The sequence below is a fragment of the Haliaeetus albicilla genome, chromosome Z, assembly GCF_947461875.1.
Source record: "Haliaeetus albicilla chromosome Z, bHalAlb1.1, whole genome shotgun sequence".
In the NCBI taxonomy this organism is placed as follows: Eukaryota; Metazoa; Chordata; class Aves; order Accipitriformes; family Accipitridae; genus Haliaeetus; species Haliaeetus albicilla.
Window position 1 is genome coordinate 21,960,198 of NC_091516.1, and position 15,166 is coordinate 21,975,363.

The following is a 15,166-nucleotide window of genomic DNA, read 5'->3' on the forward strand; positions in this document are numbered from 1 at the left end:
GAATGGTGCTGTAGTATTTGTGTATCTAAGCAGACATACACACACATGCATGCACACATACCAACTGATTTCAGTCGTGGCAGTCGGAATTACAATACAGTTTGAAAGCCTACAATAATAATCAGCGTCACATTTTATCAACACTGACTCACATTCATGACAGCACTGACAATAATGTAATTCATTATATAAGGATATCTTATTTTTTAAACAAGCTTGCTTTAAATCATAATCCTAAACGCATGACAGCTATGGGGCAGACAATTACACTTACCACCCACAGTGAAGATACTTTGCCTACCTGTTCCCGAAATGCCAAGTCTCTTCAAAGCTAGAATACTTCTGGCAAAGAAAGGAGTGCCCTGCAGTCCATTTTGAACTGACAGAAACCACACAGTTAGCTGCAGCCTCACTGAGGCTGAACTGATCCCTTTCAAGGCCATCCTCTTAAATAAGTAGAGGCTTCTATTACCAACAGTTCCATTAATCCCATTTGCAGATCTGACCCAAACCATGTTACCATGCGTTTGAGAAAAATAGCTACTAGAAGTGTCTAGAGCACCTTCCACAAGTTCAGGAACAGCCTCACTTCTCGATGGTGCATGTGGGCAAAGTTAACTCCACAACCACGACGACTAGAAAGAATTGTACTTTAAGGGAAAGTTAAAATTCTGTAAATTGCGTGAACTTGAGAAGAAACCTCCTCATCAACCAAGCCGATTTTTCAAAACTTGTATTAATTACTGCAAGTTTAATGTAGTACTCCCAAGAGCAGGTATTTATGCACTGCAACAACAGCTCCTTTGTACGTACTAATAAAAACTTGGAAGTGATTTCACAAAACAGACTGTTTCTGCTGTTTGTCACAGATACATTGAAAATGTTTTAACTATTACTTTTCTGCATTAACATCATGTGCCATACTTTCTGTCTAGCAGTCAAAACCAAAATCCTCTACAAAGATCTCCATCAAATGAAACCACTTGTGCAATGGCCAGGACAGTCCACCTTTGAGAAACACAAACACCTTGAGCAAATCCTTACTTTCTTTAGAAGAGTCACACTATGAATGCAAAACTCCGACTAATCCTATTCCTTCAATAAAACCAGACAGGGCAGTAATGATGATGATTACTAATGACAGTATTAACTTTTCTAAGAATATCCTAAGCCTCTCACACAAGTGATTTTATCCTTCAAACCCATGAAGCTGTAATCTGAAGGTGAATTATCAATCTGAAGCTGTAACTTAAAGGTAAATTCATGTTGTGAAAACAAACAAAATTTTCCTTTAGAATACTTGCATAAATACCCAAACTGTAGAATACTTGCATAAATACCCAAACTTTGACAGTTAGCCTTTTCCTACCACAGTTCATCATTTAGCTTTACCTACTTTATATCTGGTCCGATGAGTGAATGCCTCCTTAGCATAGCCCGGGCTTGTGCATTGGTTAAGTTAGTGGTTGACTCTTCATTAATGGACAGGATGCAGTCCCCTACACCAATCCGTCCATCACGACTTATGGAGCCTCCATGAATGATGCTGCGGACAATCATTCCTGAGCCATCTTTATTGGAACTTACTGTCATCCCTATGGTGAAAAACACATTAAACAGTTAATAACATCTTTGAGCCCCAACTCTGAGTGCCAAGAAAAAGAAATGTGACCTCAGGCAGGGAAGGTAAAAGCCAGTCAGCTGACCTGCCAATGTCAGCAAGCCTATAAAAACATTGCTTTTATTCTCCCTTGCATTTCCTTCTTTCCAATAGGAGACAGCAGTTACAAATCACAATCACAGTATCTTTACCTTGTGTCATTTCACATACCAGGCTCAACATAAAAAGACAGTGGAAAATTTAAGCAGAAAATACACCAAAAAAGTAATGAAATCGCTTCTAAAACAGTCAAATTTACCACCATAGTTCACTGAGTTTATACATCACATTTCAGTTTAGTTTATGACGGTTCTCTCTGGAAAGGAGGTGAAATGATTAAACAGTTAATTAGGAGCACAGGGCCAATACAACCACACACTTATTTTCAACAGAAAGCCTGAATCAGATCCCACTGAGATAGTGGCTGCCTTCCTGCTCTCCTAGGTGGGCCATTACTTAGGCCCAGAATAGCATCCTGACTTCTGCGAGAGCCTGCACACTACTGACAGATACAGGACACCACATGAGTTACACCACAATCCCACCTGTGGCACAGCAGGACACTACTTCTCAATGTTTATACACACCATTTAACTCTACTTTCTTTTCAGTAACGGTAAATGAGACAGAGATGCTCTTCCCACTCCTCCCACCCACCAGTCCACCCAGTGGACTTCCACTACCTTAATACTGCCAAACTCATTTTTATTCTTTTTTTGTGCACTAACATGGAAGCTTTCCTTTACTAACAAGATGAAGCCACTGAAGTAAGAGTGCCTTATGGAGGAATACCTATTGGAGAAGGAAGCAGTGACTACCCCACTATGTGTTCTCCTGGTTTTGCACGTAAGCACCAGGCTAGCAAGCAGTGGGAGTGCAGTTGTGTGTCTACAAGACCTTACCTTATTGTCCAGACTGTGAGCGGAAGGAAGATGACAGCTACCCAGAGCAAAACCTCCAAAGATAGTGACTATGAAAAAATTCTGACCATTTATACACAAACGTGGCTACAGAATGAGACTGAACACTTTACCCTGTGACCTTAGACCCTGGGAGACAGACTGGCTGAACAGAGTTTAGAAGGTAGCTGTAAGACCCAGGCTACCCAGATTCAGCCAACCTTACAAACATCTGCCTATATATCTGTGTCAGAGAAAAAACATAAAATACTGTAACCATTTAAAGAACAACATGAATCTGGATATTCATTTGTGCTTTTTCGACTCCTTCCAGAAAATAAAAATCTCTTCACAGTGTTGGCTCCTCACACCTACTTGTAGCTGAGATTAACATAGCTGTCTAAGTATGAGAAGGTGGCCCTGACTAGCAAGGAACTGCCCAATAAGCTTCTTAGACACAGGAATACATGTACCTCTCTACTTTGGTATGGAGAAGTCAAGGTTTATCTTTTGGAAAAACTGCAAAACCCATCTTCATGATGGCACTTGATAGTAAACTGATGAAAGAATATGGTGTTACCACTGACTGGAGATCTTGTCACCTATCCCTCCAATTAGTAACATTATAATGTTGAGCACATCACAGACAGCATTTACAGGTGCTGTCCTCTGGTGTTTACACTCACATACTCCTTCCAACAACCACCTCTTGGCAGATCTGCTCACACAGGTTACTCAGCTGGATCCAAATGTAAACACAACTCTGCAACAAAGTGGTCTCCACCAGAATACAGGCAGCATGCACAGAAAAGCAAACTGCCAGGCAAACAGCTGAAATGTGGTCTGAAATTCTGAACCTAACTTTGCTGCTTGGTTAAGCCAGTAACAACCAACAGTATTACTGAGGCTAGTGTAATAGCACTTTAGAAAAACATCACCCCTAGTTTCTATGCTGACATCCTCATCACAACAGATCTGCAAGGCTGATGTCACACTTTGGACAGCTACAGTTTCAGGTTAAAAATGCAAATGCCACTGTCAAGTTGCCAAATGAATCACACAAGACAATGGCATTTCAGGTCTTGCATGTGGGTGCTCTGTCTTCTTACCTTTTAAAAATCACAATCAAAAGGTTAGAGCTCCAGCTCTGGCTGGATCTGAAGAGCTGTTGCAAGCTATGGGTGACCCCATTTAAAAAGAAAAAAAAAGTACCAGTTCTCAACTGAAATAATTGATGCAGCTGCAGCTTTCAACATCATTCACAGCTCTTGATTTAGCTCCTTTTGTAAAAATGAAAGTTAAAAGCAGTGCAGCCATGTGTGTAAATTGGTCACTGTGCCCAGGCAGCTTCCCAGGCCAGAGCACACACAGCCTGGAAGAAAAAGACTACAGTTAAAAGCCAGCAGAAAGCATTATTCACATTCATACTATGTGTATGAGAGGCCAGTCTTAATTTTCATGCATGTAATGTCTGCCAATGTGTACCCTGCCCCCAGTTTGTATTTTTACGCTATATTACGCTTGACATGAAATTTGCTTTGTACGTTCACTGCACTTAAAATACTCATAGACATACATCCAAAACACAACTCTATTGAGTTAGGAGGATACTGCAAACAAAACTTCTTTAACAAAATCCAAATGCCTGAAACTGCACTGTGACCTGCACTTTATTCATCCTGGCAATGAGGTTAGTGAAGGCAGTAGTTACGCAAGCACCTCACACCAATGAAAGTCAAAACTTATACCCACAGCAGCCTTGCCTACAGCTTTATATTTTGGGGAGGCTGATTTTAAACCAGGTCAATTCCCAGTCCACTTTGGAGGCTGGCTGTATCACAAAGGAGAAGGTGATATGAGGCAGACTGAGCATCCAGCCATCAGAGCGCAGTTTATTCCAGGCAGAAGCACCCATGGAATTACAGCACCAGAGCACCCCACCTGCCTCTGCACAGCAAGGGAGTCCTAAGTGGTGGCTCTTTATGAACAAAGGGCCCACAGGCCACTTCCAGGGTGTTTTCTGTGGACAACCCATCTTAAAGCATTTGTGGACTTATTGCAAACTGCCGGTGCCTACACAAACGCCTGCCCTACCAACACCAGAGAGTCTTGAAGAACGTGCAGTTGGCCAGAAGAAACGGTACCAGGAACCTTAATCAAAGCAAATGAACACACCAGCTTTGAATAGGAGGACAGCACCACTGCTTCCTACCACAAAGTCTCCCTTGCACTGGCTCTGGGAACTGGCCTGGGAGGATGCTATCCCTGTGCTCCCCCTCACACTGCCCAGGCCCACACCAGAGACCAGGAAAGGACGCTGAAAAATGCTTCCATCTGTTGTGCCTCTGCACTCCAAAATGTGCCTCCAGTCAGTATGCTCAGGAAGTTGCGGACTGCAGATATTTAAAACCCTGAAATTCTCTACAAAATTATAGTATCATTGAGCTAAAAATACTACCTATTAAATGTATCAATGATCTGATTTTCAGAAGTACTGAGGCACTTAAGATACAAGCACAAATATGTAGCAAGGAAGTGAATAGCTTGTTTAGACCCTTTTGACCATTCTCAGAAAGCAAGATCATTTTGTGTTTACATACATTTGAAAGTCTAGTCTGCAGCTTTTTGACTAAAGTGTTCTTCTACAGCATTCCTTGGCCATATCTCATTTTTACGCTATATTATATAAATGTATAGACATTAAAAAACAATGTATTAGAATTGTTCTGTTAACATTTAGGAATGACTAAACTCCTTTACAGGAAAAAAAAATTCTCAGTGAGACTGTACAGTTTACTTTTGTGTTCACAGTGACAGCAAATGCATCTACTGCCATCATAGCCAAACAGGGCAAGAGCAGCAAAGAATGAATATCCTGTTACGCTTTCCCCACTAAAAGGAAAATGTTTAGTCTTTACTAATAAAACAAGAAACGTATGGGAAAAACAGAAAGCCATGTTCCTGAACAGGTTACAAAAAATGTTAGCTACCTTACCTAGACTTGAATTGCCTTTTGCAATAGTGATAGTCTTCTCATACATGTTTTTGACTGAATTTGGGGTTGTGGAACTTCCCTCTACAGATACTGGGCATCTCTTTTCCATTAAAAGCACTTGATCCTAACACAAGGGAAAATAACATCAGTTCAGAATACCAAGATAAAAATACGACTGGACATACTGACCTCAACTCACCTTATACAAAATCTAGATGCATAATTTTTACAAATTCCTTATACTGACATTGGAAAAGTCAGTCCATCAAAGATCAAACTGACATACATAAGGTTTCTGTTTTCATTCAGGTAATATAGCAAATCTACCACAACGTATGCTTTTAATTTAGAGACATCAGTTACACTCCTAAAAGTAGAGGGATGAGCTCAAGGGCTCTCAGACTCATTCACCACATGTCTAACAATCTGCCAGTGCTAAAGTAACAAGTCTTGTAAGAAATTGCAGCTCTTTTTAAGAATTTCTTAACAAACCACTGAATGTAAGAAAAAAGTAACACATCACAGAGACTGACATATAAAGGAATATTATGTTTGCACACTGTGGCATCACAGACCAGTTTGTCTGGTCTGCAACTGTGCAGGCTTGTGTGAACACCAGGATGCAAGACTTTCACACCACTACCCCTTGGCTTAGGAAAAGCCTGGTTTCCAGCTGTGCACCTCCTCCTTGGGCCCATGTCTCTGCAGAGATTAATAGGGTATAAGAAGAGCCTCCTGGCCTGCCCAATGGGTACACTGTGGCCCAGCAGTGTCTACTGCTGTGAGGTATGAGAAGACTTACATACCCCTGTATCGCTAGTCTCTGGTAGATGACTATCTTAATGCCATAAATTATCTCCATTTTGGATAGATCTAAATCCCTAAGTTTTGATGTGAACTACCATATCTGACAGAAATTTATAATGAAAGAACCATACACAGCTGTTGGCCAGTGTCTATTTCTGTAGGAGATTCTATGGTGTAATATGGCCTTTCCATAGGTTTTTTTCAATTACTATTTAAAAAAAAATCTTTACTTGTCCAGTGGGATCAAGCTGCATTGCAGTAGCAAGGCTTGTACATTGTGCAATTTCTGCTGTTGTCTGAGTTGCAGTCCATGTTGCTGTGTTTTCACTTTCATTTTGGTTGATATCCGAAACAGCCAGAGGCAGAAGATCCTTTTTAGCAAAACCAGTTGCAGTTTCCAGGCTACTGCCCACTATGGACTTTTGCTCTCTCACTCTCTGATTCAGATCCATGCTGTACAGATTCTTGTCAGATACAGAGAAATCAGCTGCAGCATTTGAACATTCCTCTCCAACAGACTGTTAAACACAGAAGACAATGAACAATCAACATTCTTTTGTAATAGAATTTAATAGTACATTTCATGCTAAAATATTAAACAGAAACTAATCTCCCAGAACTTAAACATATTTGTTGTAACATCAGTGTCTTCAGTAGATCCCTACAGCCATTTTACTATAAAATTTACTTGGTTCCCCAGACAATTTCTTCTGTTTTAAAATAACAGAAATCAGTAAGTTACTGCTGAAGGCCAAATTCTAATTTGGTACTTACTCATCAGTAACTCTCTGCTAACTTCAGCAAAGTAACATCCACTCACAGATTCTCAAACTAGACATAACTCCAGCAAGTTATTAAAATTAAAGCATCGAATTGTCTTAGGTGGAAGAACTTTGCAAGACTAAAGTCTTTACTTTCAAAACACGTTAGCAAGAAAGGAGCAATTTCAAGCAGTTCAGACAGGAAGAATGTAATCTAATAATCCATTTAACTGAACAGAAACCTATTTAGACATCTTTAGACATCCCTTCCACACATAGAGGGAAATGTAAAAACTCGGTCAAATCTCAGCAAAAAATGAACATAGAGGTTTTGAAGTGTGACAATAATCATGCAGTTACAGAAAATTAGCAGTTAGTACTTATTGCAAGTATATCAATTATGGCTGCAGTACTAGGATTAAGTTCTCTACACAAAATTTGTTTAGACTTTCAAGATTCCAAGGTCCTGCATTTCAAATATTTTAATGTATTGCAAGAATCACAACCTTCTGAAAAAAAAATCTTGAAATACTCTCTAGCTGAGCTTTCAAAATAAGTAATTTTTAAAACATGTAGGCTATTAGATATTAGAAAGATATATCAAGGACTTAAAGGTTGGACTTAGAGGATTGTATCAGTATTAAGAATTTTTCTCTGAAATGTAGTAAATGTAGTCACAAGAACGTCTACCTCTATCTGTCTTAGTTGTTACCCACTGGTCCTATTAATTCTTCTATTTCTTTTCCAAAAGGTGGGGAAAACGTGTTTTCCCAGGATTTTGGGATATTTTGCAACATTTTGTGTCAAGGGCCTTAGAATTAGTTTTTCTCATCTTTCATGAAGCACATACGTGCTTGCTCCGTCCCCAAGCAATCATCAGAAAAGGTTCACCTGTAAGTAAGTGGTTTAAGGAACATCTGAGAAGATAATTGAGAAAAGCCTAAATACAACTAGTCTGCATGATGTAATCAATGAAATCATTTCCTACCTTTTGAAGAACAGAACACCAGGACTATAATCTATTTAAATTATTTCATAAGGTTTCAAAGACAGCTGGGACATCTACTTTTAAGTCTGTTTTGTATCCATTTCCAAATAGTGAAAACAAGACCCAGACTGTACTCAACATTTATTCCATATGCCATATATACATATTAGAGTTGCAGCATATGCCTTTTTTTTTTTTTTACTTAAAGAAAAGCAATGCTGTAATTTTTGACAACAAGCACGATTTCAGGAATTTGTAACCACAGCAACATGTGGCCTCATTACAGCATCTGCATTACTTGAAGTATTTTTTTTTCATCACATATTTTTAAAAGTGACACCAAAGGCATTCAGAACTTGTCAACTGCCCTGCAGCCAGAAATAGCTGAAATACCTCTGCATTCCTCACAGCATCGAATAGCATTTTTTTTCATTTTTACTGCATCTCACGTTTCAAATGTCTTCTTTTATGAACAGATTTTCTCGCTATGTTTACTTTGTGAAGTCACTCATAACTGCAGAGTATAGAATGTTACTTGATGAGAATTTACTCACTTCATACTGGTGCACAAAGAGGAACACTGAAAAGTCAGGACCATAATCTTTAAAAAAACATGCAAACTAAAGCCATCTTTAAGTCAATGCTGAAAATAACTTAAGACTTTCTAGAGCTTCAACTTGATATATAATGTAAATCCAGCCTCCATCTCATAAAATGCTTCTCAGCATGCAAAATGCATAATCCGTTTAAGTAACAATTACAGAGTTAAACAATGCAATCTGTCCCACTGGCACAGCAGAGATGTGCTCTTCTGTGGATTAGGAGAAACCATTAGAAGATGAATTTAGCTTTCCAACCAGGGCTGAACATATTCCACAAGAGATAAAGGTAGTTACTGCAGCTCAGGTGTGGAGCAAAAAGCAGCAGCTACTCTATTCAAGACCACAGACTGCAAACCTGGGAGAAATCCCTACAATTTTGCTTTCAAAGAAGACTGCTAGGAGAAATGACTTGGAAGACTCTGGATTAGAAAAATAAATCCATAGATTGCCACAAAAAAAGAGCATGAAAAACCATGGAGAGAAACAAAACACCAACTCTGATACAAAGAATCAAGTCATTATAGGTATGTGACCAGCAAGAAAAAAGATACTGATCTTTGTAGTACTCTTAAGGAACTTATCTCAGTTTACTGACTTTAAATAGAAATTACTAGCAATCAGAGGTTTGATATATACAGAATTACTTTTAATTATGGTATCATTATGAACATTTCATTCAAGAACACAGTAAATTAATTAGCAAACATAATAACTATGAAGCATAAAAGCAAAGATAACTTACTCTTGCTTTTCACACCAAAAATATTGTAGAATAATGCAGTTATTTTGTGTTACCACTCTTTACTATGCTCTGAATTAAGTTTTGTAGCAGACTGCTCACCACAATTTTAATACTACAAACATCTCACCATACTTTATCTGGCTATATAAAACACAAATCCAAGCTTTCAAACTTCTAGCTGCCTCTCTCTTCAACACAGGCATCTGAAAGACACCAGCACTACCCTAAATAAAACTGCACTTTAATCTGGTAATAAATACTGCAGTTTGAACCAGGATGCCATAAAATATTTATATCTAATAATACAGCCTCTTCACACTTACAATCAAAGTTTGTCATCAATAAAACCATCCTCCTTTTTACCTTGGGAGTTGACAATGGAAGAGAGAAGCTGTAGTTCAGCTCACCGCTACAGGCACTGCCATGCAGAGCTATCACTGAAGCCTCGAAGACGTCATTCTCTAGAGAATACTGCGATTCAAAGGTGGACTCATCCGCTAGATCTGCCTCGCTGGAGTCCACCTAACAACAAAAGCAATTCAATCAGCCAGGCTGTTAACCTGCACACCACATAAGCCCCAAACGCATGCAACTCAGCTGCTACATACTGACTGACACATTCCTCCTTTTTTTTTCCCTCCACGTTTTATATTGAAGTTACCTTTGCACAGCATAGTAGGAAAAATTTCTGCTTCCAGTTACAATTCATGTTACTAAACCTTCAGAGTTTGCAAAGAATATCTGAAGTAAAGTGAGGGTCTCAAACGGAATGAGTTGCAGGGCTGAGGCAGACTCATGCCTGTTAATAGAAGTACGAGGTGTTGGGGGAATTCTGCTGTACTCCATGGCATCAATATTTTTATTTCTGTAGGGCTTTTTTTTTTTTAATTTTACTCCACAAGAATTAGCACTTAAGAAAAATGAGCTTCATTTAGTGCCACCTGTCAGGAATGTTCCCTCCACCCAGCTTCACAGGTTCAGCTGTTTTTAAAACGTACAAAAAATAATCTTCCAGAAACTGCAATGCTTTCCAATACATTTATAAGAAAAATTTATAACATGATATTTTATGATTTCCAAAATATTTTACATTTGACAACAAGATCAATATGGACAATTCTCCTGTCTTACATGAGAAATAAAATTTTTAAAAGAGTTCCAGACATGGACATGGGCAGTATTTTCTGCCTTTTTTTTTCCTTACATGATATATAATTTTTTTCAAGACTCATATACTTTCAAATACTAGAATAAAATTAAGTCCTAAAAGATTTAATTTATGGTGCTTAACATACTACACTTTGATTATAATTTCATCTCCCCTGGCAGAGCTCAAGAAAGTAGTGTATGCTAACAAAAACGATCAGTGAGTTCAGACCCATGACTGTACCATAAACTTGTATGAAGCAGCCAAGTGTACCCATCTGCAGAGATGAGACCTAACTGTTGTTTTTCAGCCTCTGGGGTTAATCATACTATGAATTCATTATGTCAGATCCACAACAGCAACAGCAACAACCTGCAGTGATTCAACATATTGATTCCTTTTTGGGGTACAATGATTCAATTTTTTATTGTCTCAAACCTAAAGGCTTAACAACTAATTCAAACTGCTCCTTTGGTGTAACTTACTCTCAGCCCATGTTCTGGAAAATGCAGACTAGTGTTACCAAAGCTATGCCCTAAAAAAAGGATTGTGAAAAACTGTGACAGACCTGTAGAATCTGAGTGTAGATTTACCTATGAAAAACAGTACCTCATGAGTGTACTCTGCAAACATTATCTTCAACTGGGTGACTGCACATTCAATTTCAAATTTTGCACTTTCAATTAGGCAGCTGGCAGAGTTGACAATTTAACCATATTATTATCTGCCATGTATTTTCATTGTTTTTTCACCATTTTTATTTTTTTATATGAATCACAAATAGAAGTTAATTTTTTAAATACTTAAGTTTTAATCTTGTATTTTCAACACACCTTAAATTATAGGATATTTACAATATATAACATGGCTTCTTCATACTTCTCAATGAACAGAGTAAGGCAAATACTATTATCTAACTACTGTACCAAGGTAACAAACTCCAGAAGAAAAAATAGGCAGTCTTGTTTAAATGCAACTTATTAAAAACAGCTTGTCATTTGCAAATGTGAAAAAATAGCAAACATACTCAAATCAGTAATTCAGAGATTTTTGCCTAGGAAGGATCCATTTCAGGTTTTTGTTTGGTTTTGGTTTTTTTCTCATGAATTAAGTTCTGGGATTTAGTAGAAACTGCTTCCCTACACATGTGCCTGGAAAACGAGGGCCAAGTAACTTCAATGTCAGATCCAGACCAGTACAAATAACCATGAGAAGACACACTCAGAATACATTTATATTCTGGTTTGGGGGGTTTGGGGCAGGGGTTGTAGAGTCCTATTTCCTTTGTCTTTTTTATCTGAGCTCTTACTGGTAACTTCTGGGCCATGTAAGGCGCTGAATGCTCAGGTAAGCCACATTGTTTGTACAAGTGAACACCTTTTGACCTTGCAAATCTCATAATCACTGATTGATGCTGATGTCTAAAGAATACTATTAGGAGGAAGCGTTGGCAGCTTTTGAAGATAGACAGCATTCCTTCTAAGGCTGGCTTACATGCAAAAAGAGGATTCCAGAAACTTTTCAAGGTAGAGAAGTGATGTATTATCACATTTAGGCAAAGAGATTTATTTAGAAAATAAGCACAAGAACGTTTCTCTACACAGGGTGAGATTTTCAAAGGGATACTCAGTGCATGCAAGGAGAAGTGGGTAGCCATGCACTTTTGAAAATCTCAGCAAAATGCTTCATTTTTTTCCAGCAACTAACATATAATAGGCCAGATTCACAGCTCATGCAAACAGCCAACATCTTCAGATGCCAGTTTCTACCATGTGGGGATGCATCCCAACTATGGTGGATGAGTAATGTGGTGACAGTAAACACTAAAAAATAAGCATGAACAGTGACAAAGCAACCCCTTTCATTACAAAATGCAAAGACTTAAGGAATCTTTGGTAAGTTGGGCCACTAACCAGAGCCAGCTCAGCATGGAAGAGGGCTGCATCAGCTGGCCCCTCCTCCTCAAGTGACTGGGCAGTGTAGAAAAAGCAATCTTCCTTAGCAGAGACATAGCCCTCCTCTGGTGAAAGCTGCAGAAAGAACGAAGCTCTGAGTTGGATGAGTGGCCAGGACACAGGGTGTGCAGTGTGTGATGTGGGGGGTTTACAGAGGCAAATTAATTCCAAAGGCAGGAAAGTTCATTTCGATCACAGTCACAGTGTTGGGTAGGTAAAGAGACAATTATTTTTTTCAAATTTACCTGAATTGATTCAGCTTCACATCTCACTTTATATCCCCAGGTAATGAAAAAGGCCTATCCAGCTACACCACAGAGCCCACAGCTTAGCCTAAACTAATTTTAAATTTCTGCTCTTATTAAACATATACTAAAACTGCCATCAGAGATGCCACCAAGGAAAGAGCCTAACAGCAGAGGCCTTTACAACCTTGCTAGCCACAGAGTAATCTTGTTAGCAGGCAGAAGACTGCATACACTGTCTGTGTTTTAAGATTGTATCTGCCGGGTGGAACAGCCTCAAGATGACAAAACATAATTCTGACTACAAACCAGCAGCTTTTTCCAACATAATTTGATGGTAGGTGCATTTGCCCAGTACTGCAAAGAAGCCAGTGATTATTCAAAATGTTTAATTAATTGGCAAGCATAATTTATGAAATACTGAAGTGCAAATGCTGAACATTTATAAACTGCTGGGAATAGAAACAAAATCCCCATGCATTTCCACATATTTTCCCTTTTAGAGTATCTTCTTAAGTATGAAAATGTTGATTTGCAAGACATTTTATTAAGTGTCCACTACAAAAAGCTAATTTGACAAAGCAAGTTTTAAAAATACCCACTTACTATAAAAAACAAAGTTTCTAGTAACCTAAACATCAGCCATTCCCTCCCACCCTCTCCACAAAGTTCTACTAAGAATGAAAATTTGGTATCTGCATCAAGGGTTACAGGATTACATGATTATCATTTCATGAAAAGCAAAAATGAACCCCAAAGACTGCACTTGGGCTTACAAATATAGTGAAAGGTATCTTCTTCATATGTATGAACTGATGCCATTCTACTGATTTGAATTTAACACACTAGGGACACTAGTCCACTAGCATCCTTACTGATACGCTATCTTGGCGACCTTAGGTCTCCTTCAACTTCATTCTTCTAATTGTTACAGACTACCTTGTAAAATTATTTATGGCTATGCTAAAATAAACAGTTTGAAGTATATGAACGGAAGACTACTCACCATTGTTTAAACACAAACTGTGCAGTCTAAATACAAAGACTGCATATGTACTATACCTCACAAAGCAAGGAATAGGCAAATTCCAGGCAAACCACATAAAGTTTATGTCACCACCTCACACATTCAGAGAATCTTGTAAAGTGTACAAAATCATGCCTGGCAACTTGCAGCCCTGAAAGACTGTGCTGGTTGCAAGATGATTCACTGTTTTCTCAGCTCTAAGACAGGTGTGTTAGGTCTTGCAATCACTACACCAGCCATACACTACACAGGCCACTCCTCCATGCAAGGAGATACACGTATCTGTTAAAGAGCTTCTGGGTGTTCTGAGCCACCAGCTGTACCCCAATGCACACAGAGTGTATGCAGAAGTCAGGATCATCATGTACCAGCTTAAATGACATGAAAAGTACTGATCGAATTCCCAAATCCTTACAGGCAGTGGTTTGGCAACTCCTATTTTAACTGTTCCTGTTGGGGCTCCTTTCAGTGCTTGTACCGCTTCCTCCAGGCTGCCATTTTCCAAGTTCGTATCATTAACAAACATAAGCCGATCTCCAGGAAGAAGTCTGCCATCTTGCTCGGCCACACCCCCAGGAACCAATGAGCGAATCACAATTACGGTGTTTGCTGGATCAACAGGATCCTAATTAAATAAAAGGAAGAAAAACACCTCATTTTATTTACTCTTTTATGCCTTGAGAGGCTAATTTTTTATACAGGAGCTTTTAATAACCCAGTAGAGTTGGGTTATTAAAAAAGTTGGAGCTCTGCTCCAGATGAACCTTCAGTGGGAACATACCCTCCTGTCCATACTGCCCATAGATTTAGACTTCCACCTATTTTTAATTCTTAAATTTGAAAATTATTACTCCTTTCTAGGTGATGTCCCATCATATATCTCCAACACAGAGTTCTGTTTGCATTATAATGAGTAATTACACACCAGAAATTAAAGTACTTCCTACTGCAACGACAGCATTGCAGACTTATCCTCCCTTATACTCAGCGTTTCGGGAATAGAGCTGGGCAGTTGTGGCAGGTTGACCCTGGCTGGGTGCCAGGTGCCCACCAAAGCCATTCGATCACTCGCCCTCCTCAGCTGGACAGGGGAGAGAAAATTTTACAAAGGGCTCGTGGGTCGAGATAAGGACAGGAGAGATCACTCACCAATTACCATCACAGGCAAAACAGACTCAACCTGGGGAAAATTAACTCCATTTATTACCAATCAACCAGAGCAGGGTAATGAGAAATAAAACCACATCTCAGAACACCTTCCCTCCACCTCTCCCTTCTTCCCAGGCACAACTTCACTCCCGGATTCTCTACCAAGCCCCCCCAGTGGTGCAGGGGGAT

The 15,166-nt window shown here is 39.0% G+C and overlaps 1 protein-coding gene across 19 annotated transcripts in view; it reads right to left on the minus strand.

Moving 5' to 3' along the window:
* Positions 1-15,166, minus strand: part of MPDZ (multiple PDZ domain crumbs cell polarity complex component) — a 99,732-nt gene that overhangs the window by 40,739 nt on the left and 43,827 nt on the right. For 16 of the 19 annotated variants that reach the window (XM_069776127.1, XM_069776137.1, XM_069776146.1 and 13 more), the window contains exons 17-22: positions 14,244-14,453; positions 12,515-12,631; positions 9,818-9,976; positions 6,592-6,879; positions 5,555-5,678; positions 1,397-1,595 (exon numbers count right to left, since the gene is read on the minus strand). In XM_069776127.1, the coding sequence (XP_069632228.1) occupies positions 1,397-1,595; positions 5,555-5,678; positions 6,592-6,879; positions 9,818-9,976; positions 12,515-12,631; positions 14,244-14,453 (1,097 nt within the window). The remainder of the gene's footprint in view (positions 1-1,396; positions 1,596-5,554; positions 5,679-6,591; positions 6,880-9,817; positions 9,977-12,514; positions 12,632-14,243; positions 14,454-15,166) is intronic. The other 3 variants (XM_069776136.1, XM_069776144.1, XM_069776142.1) reach the window with 3 other exon arrangements.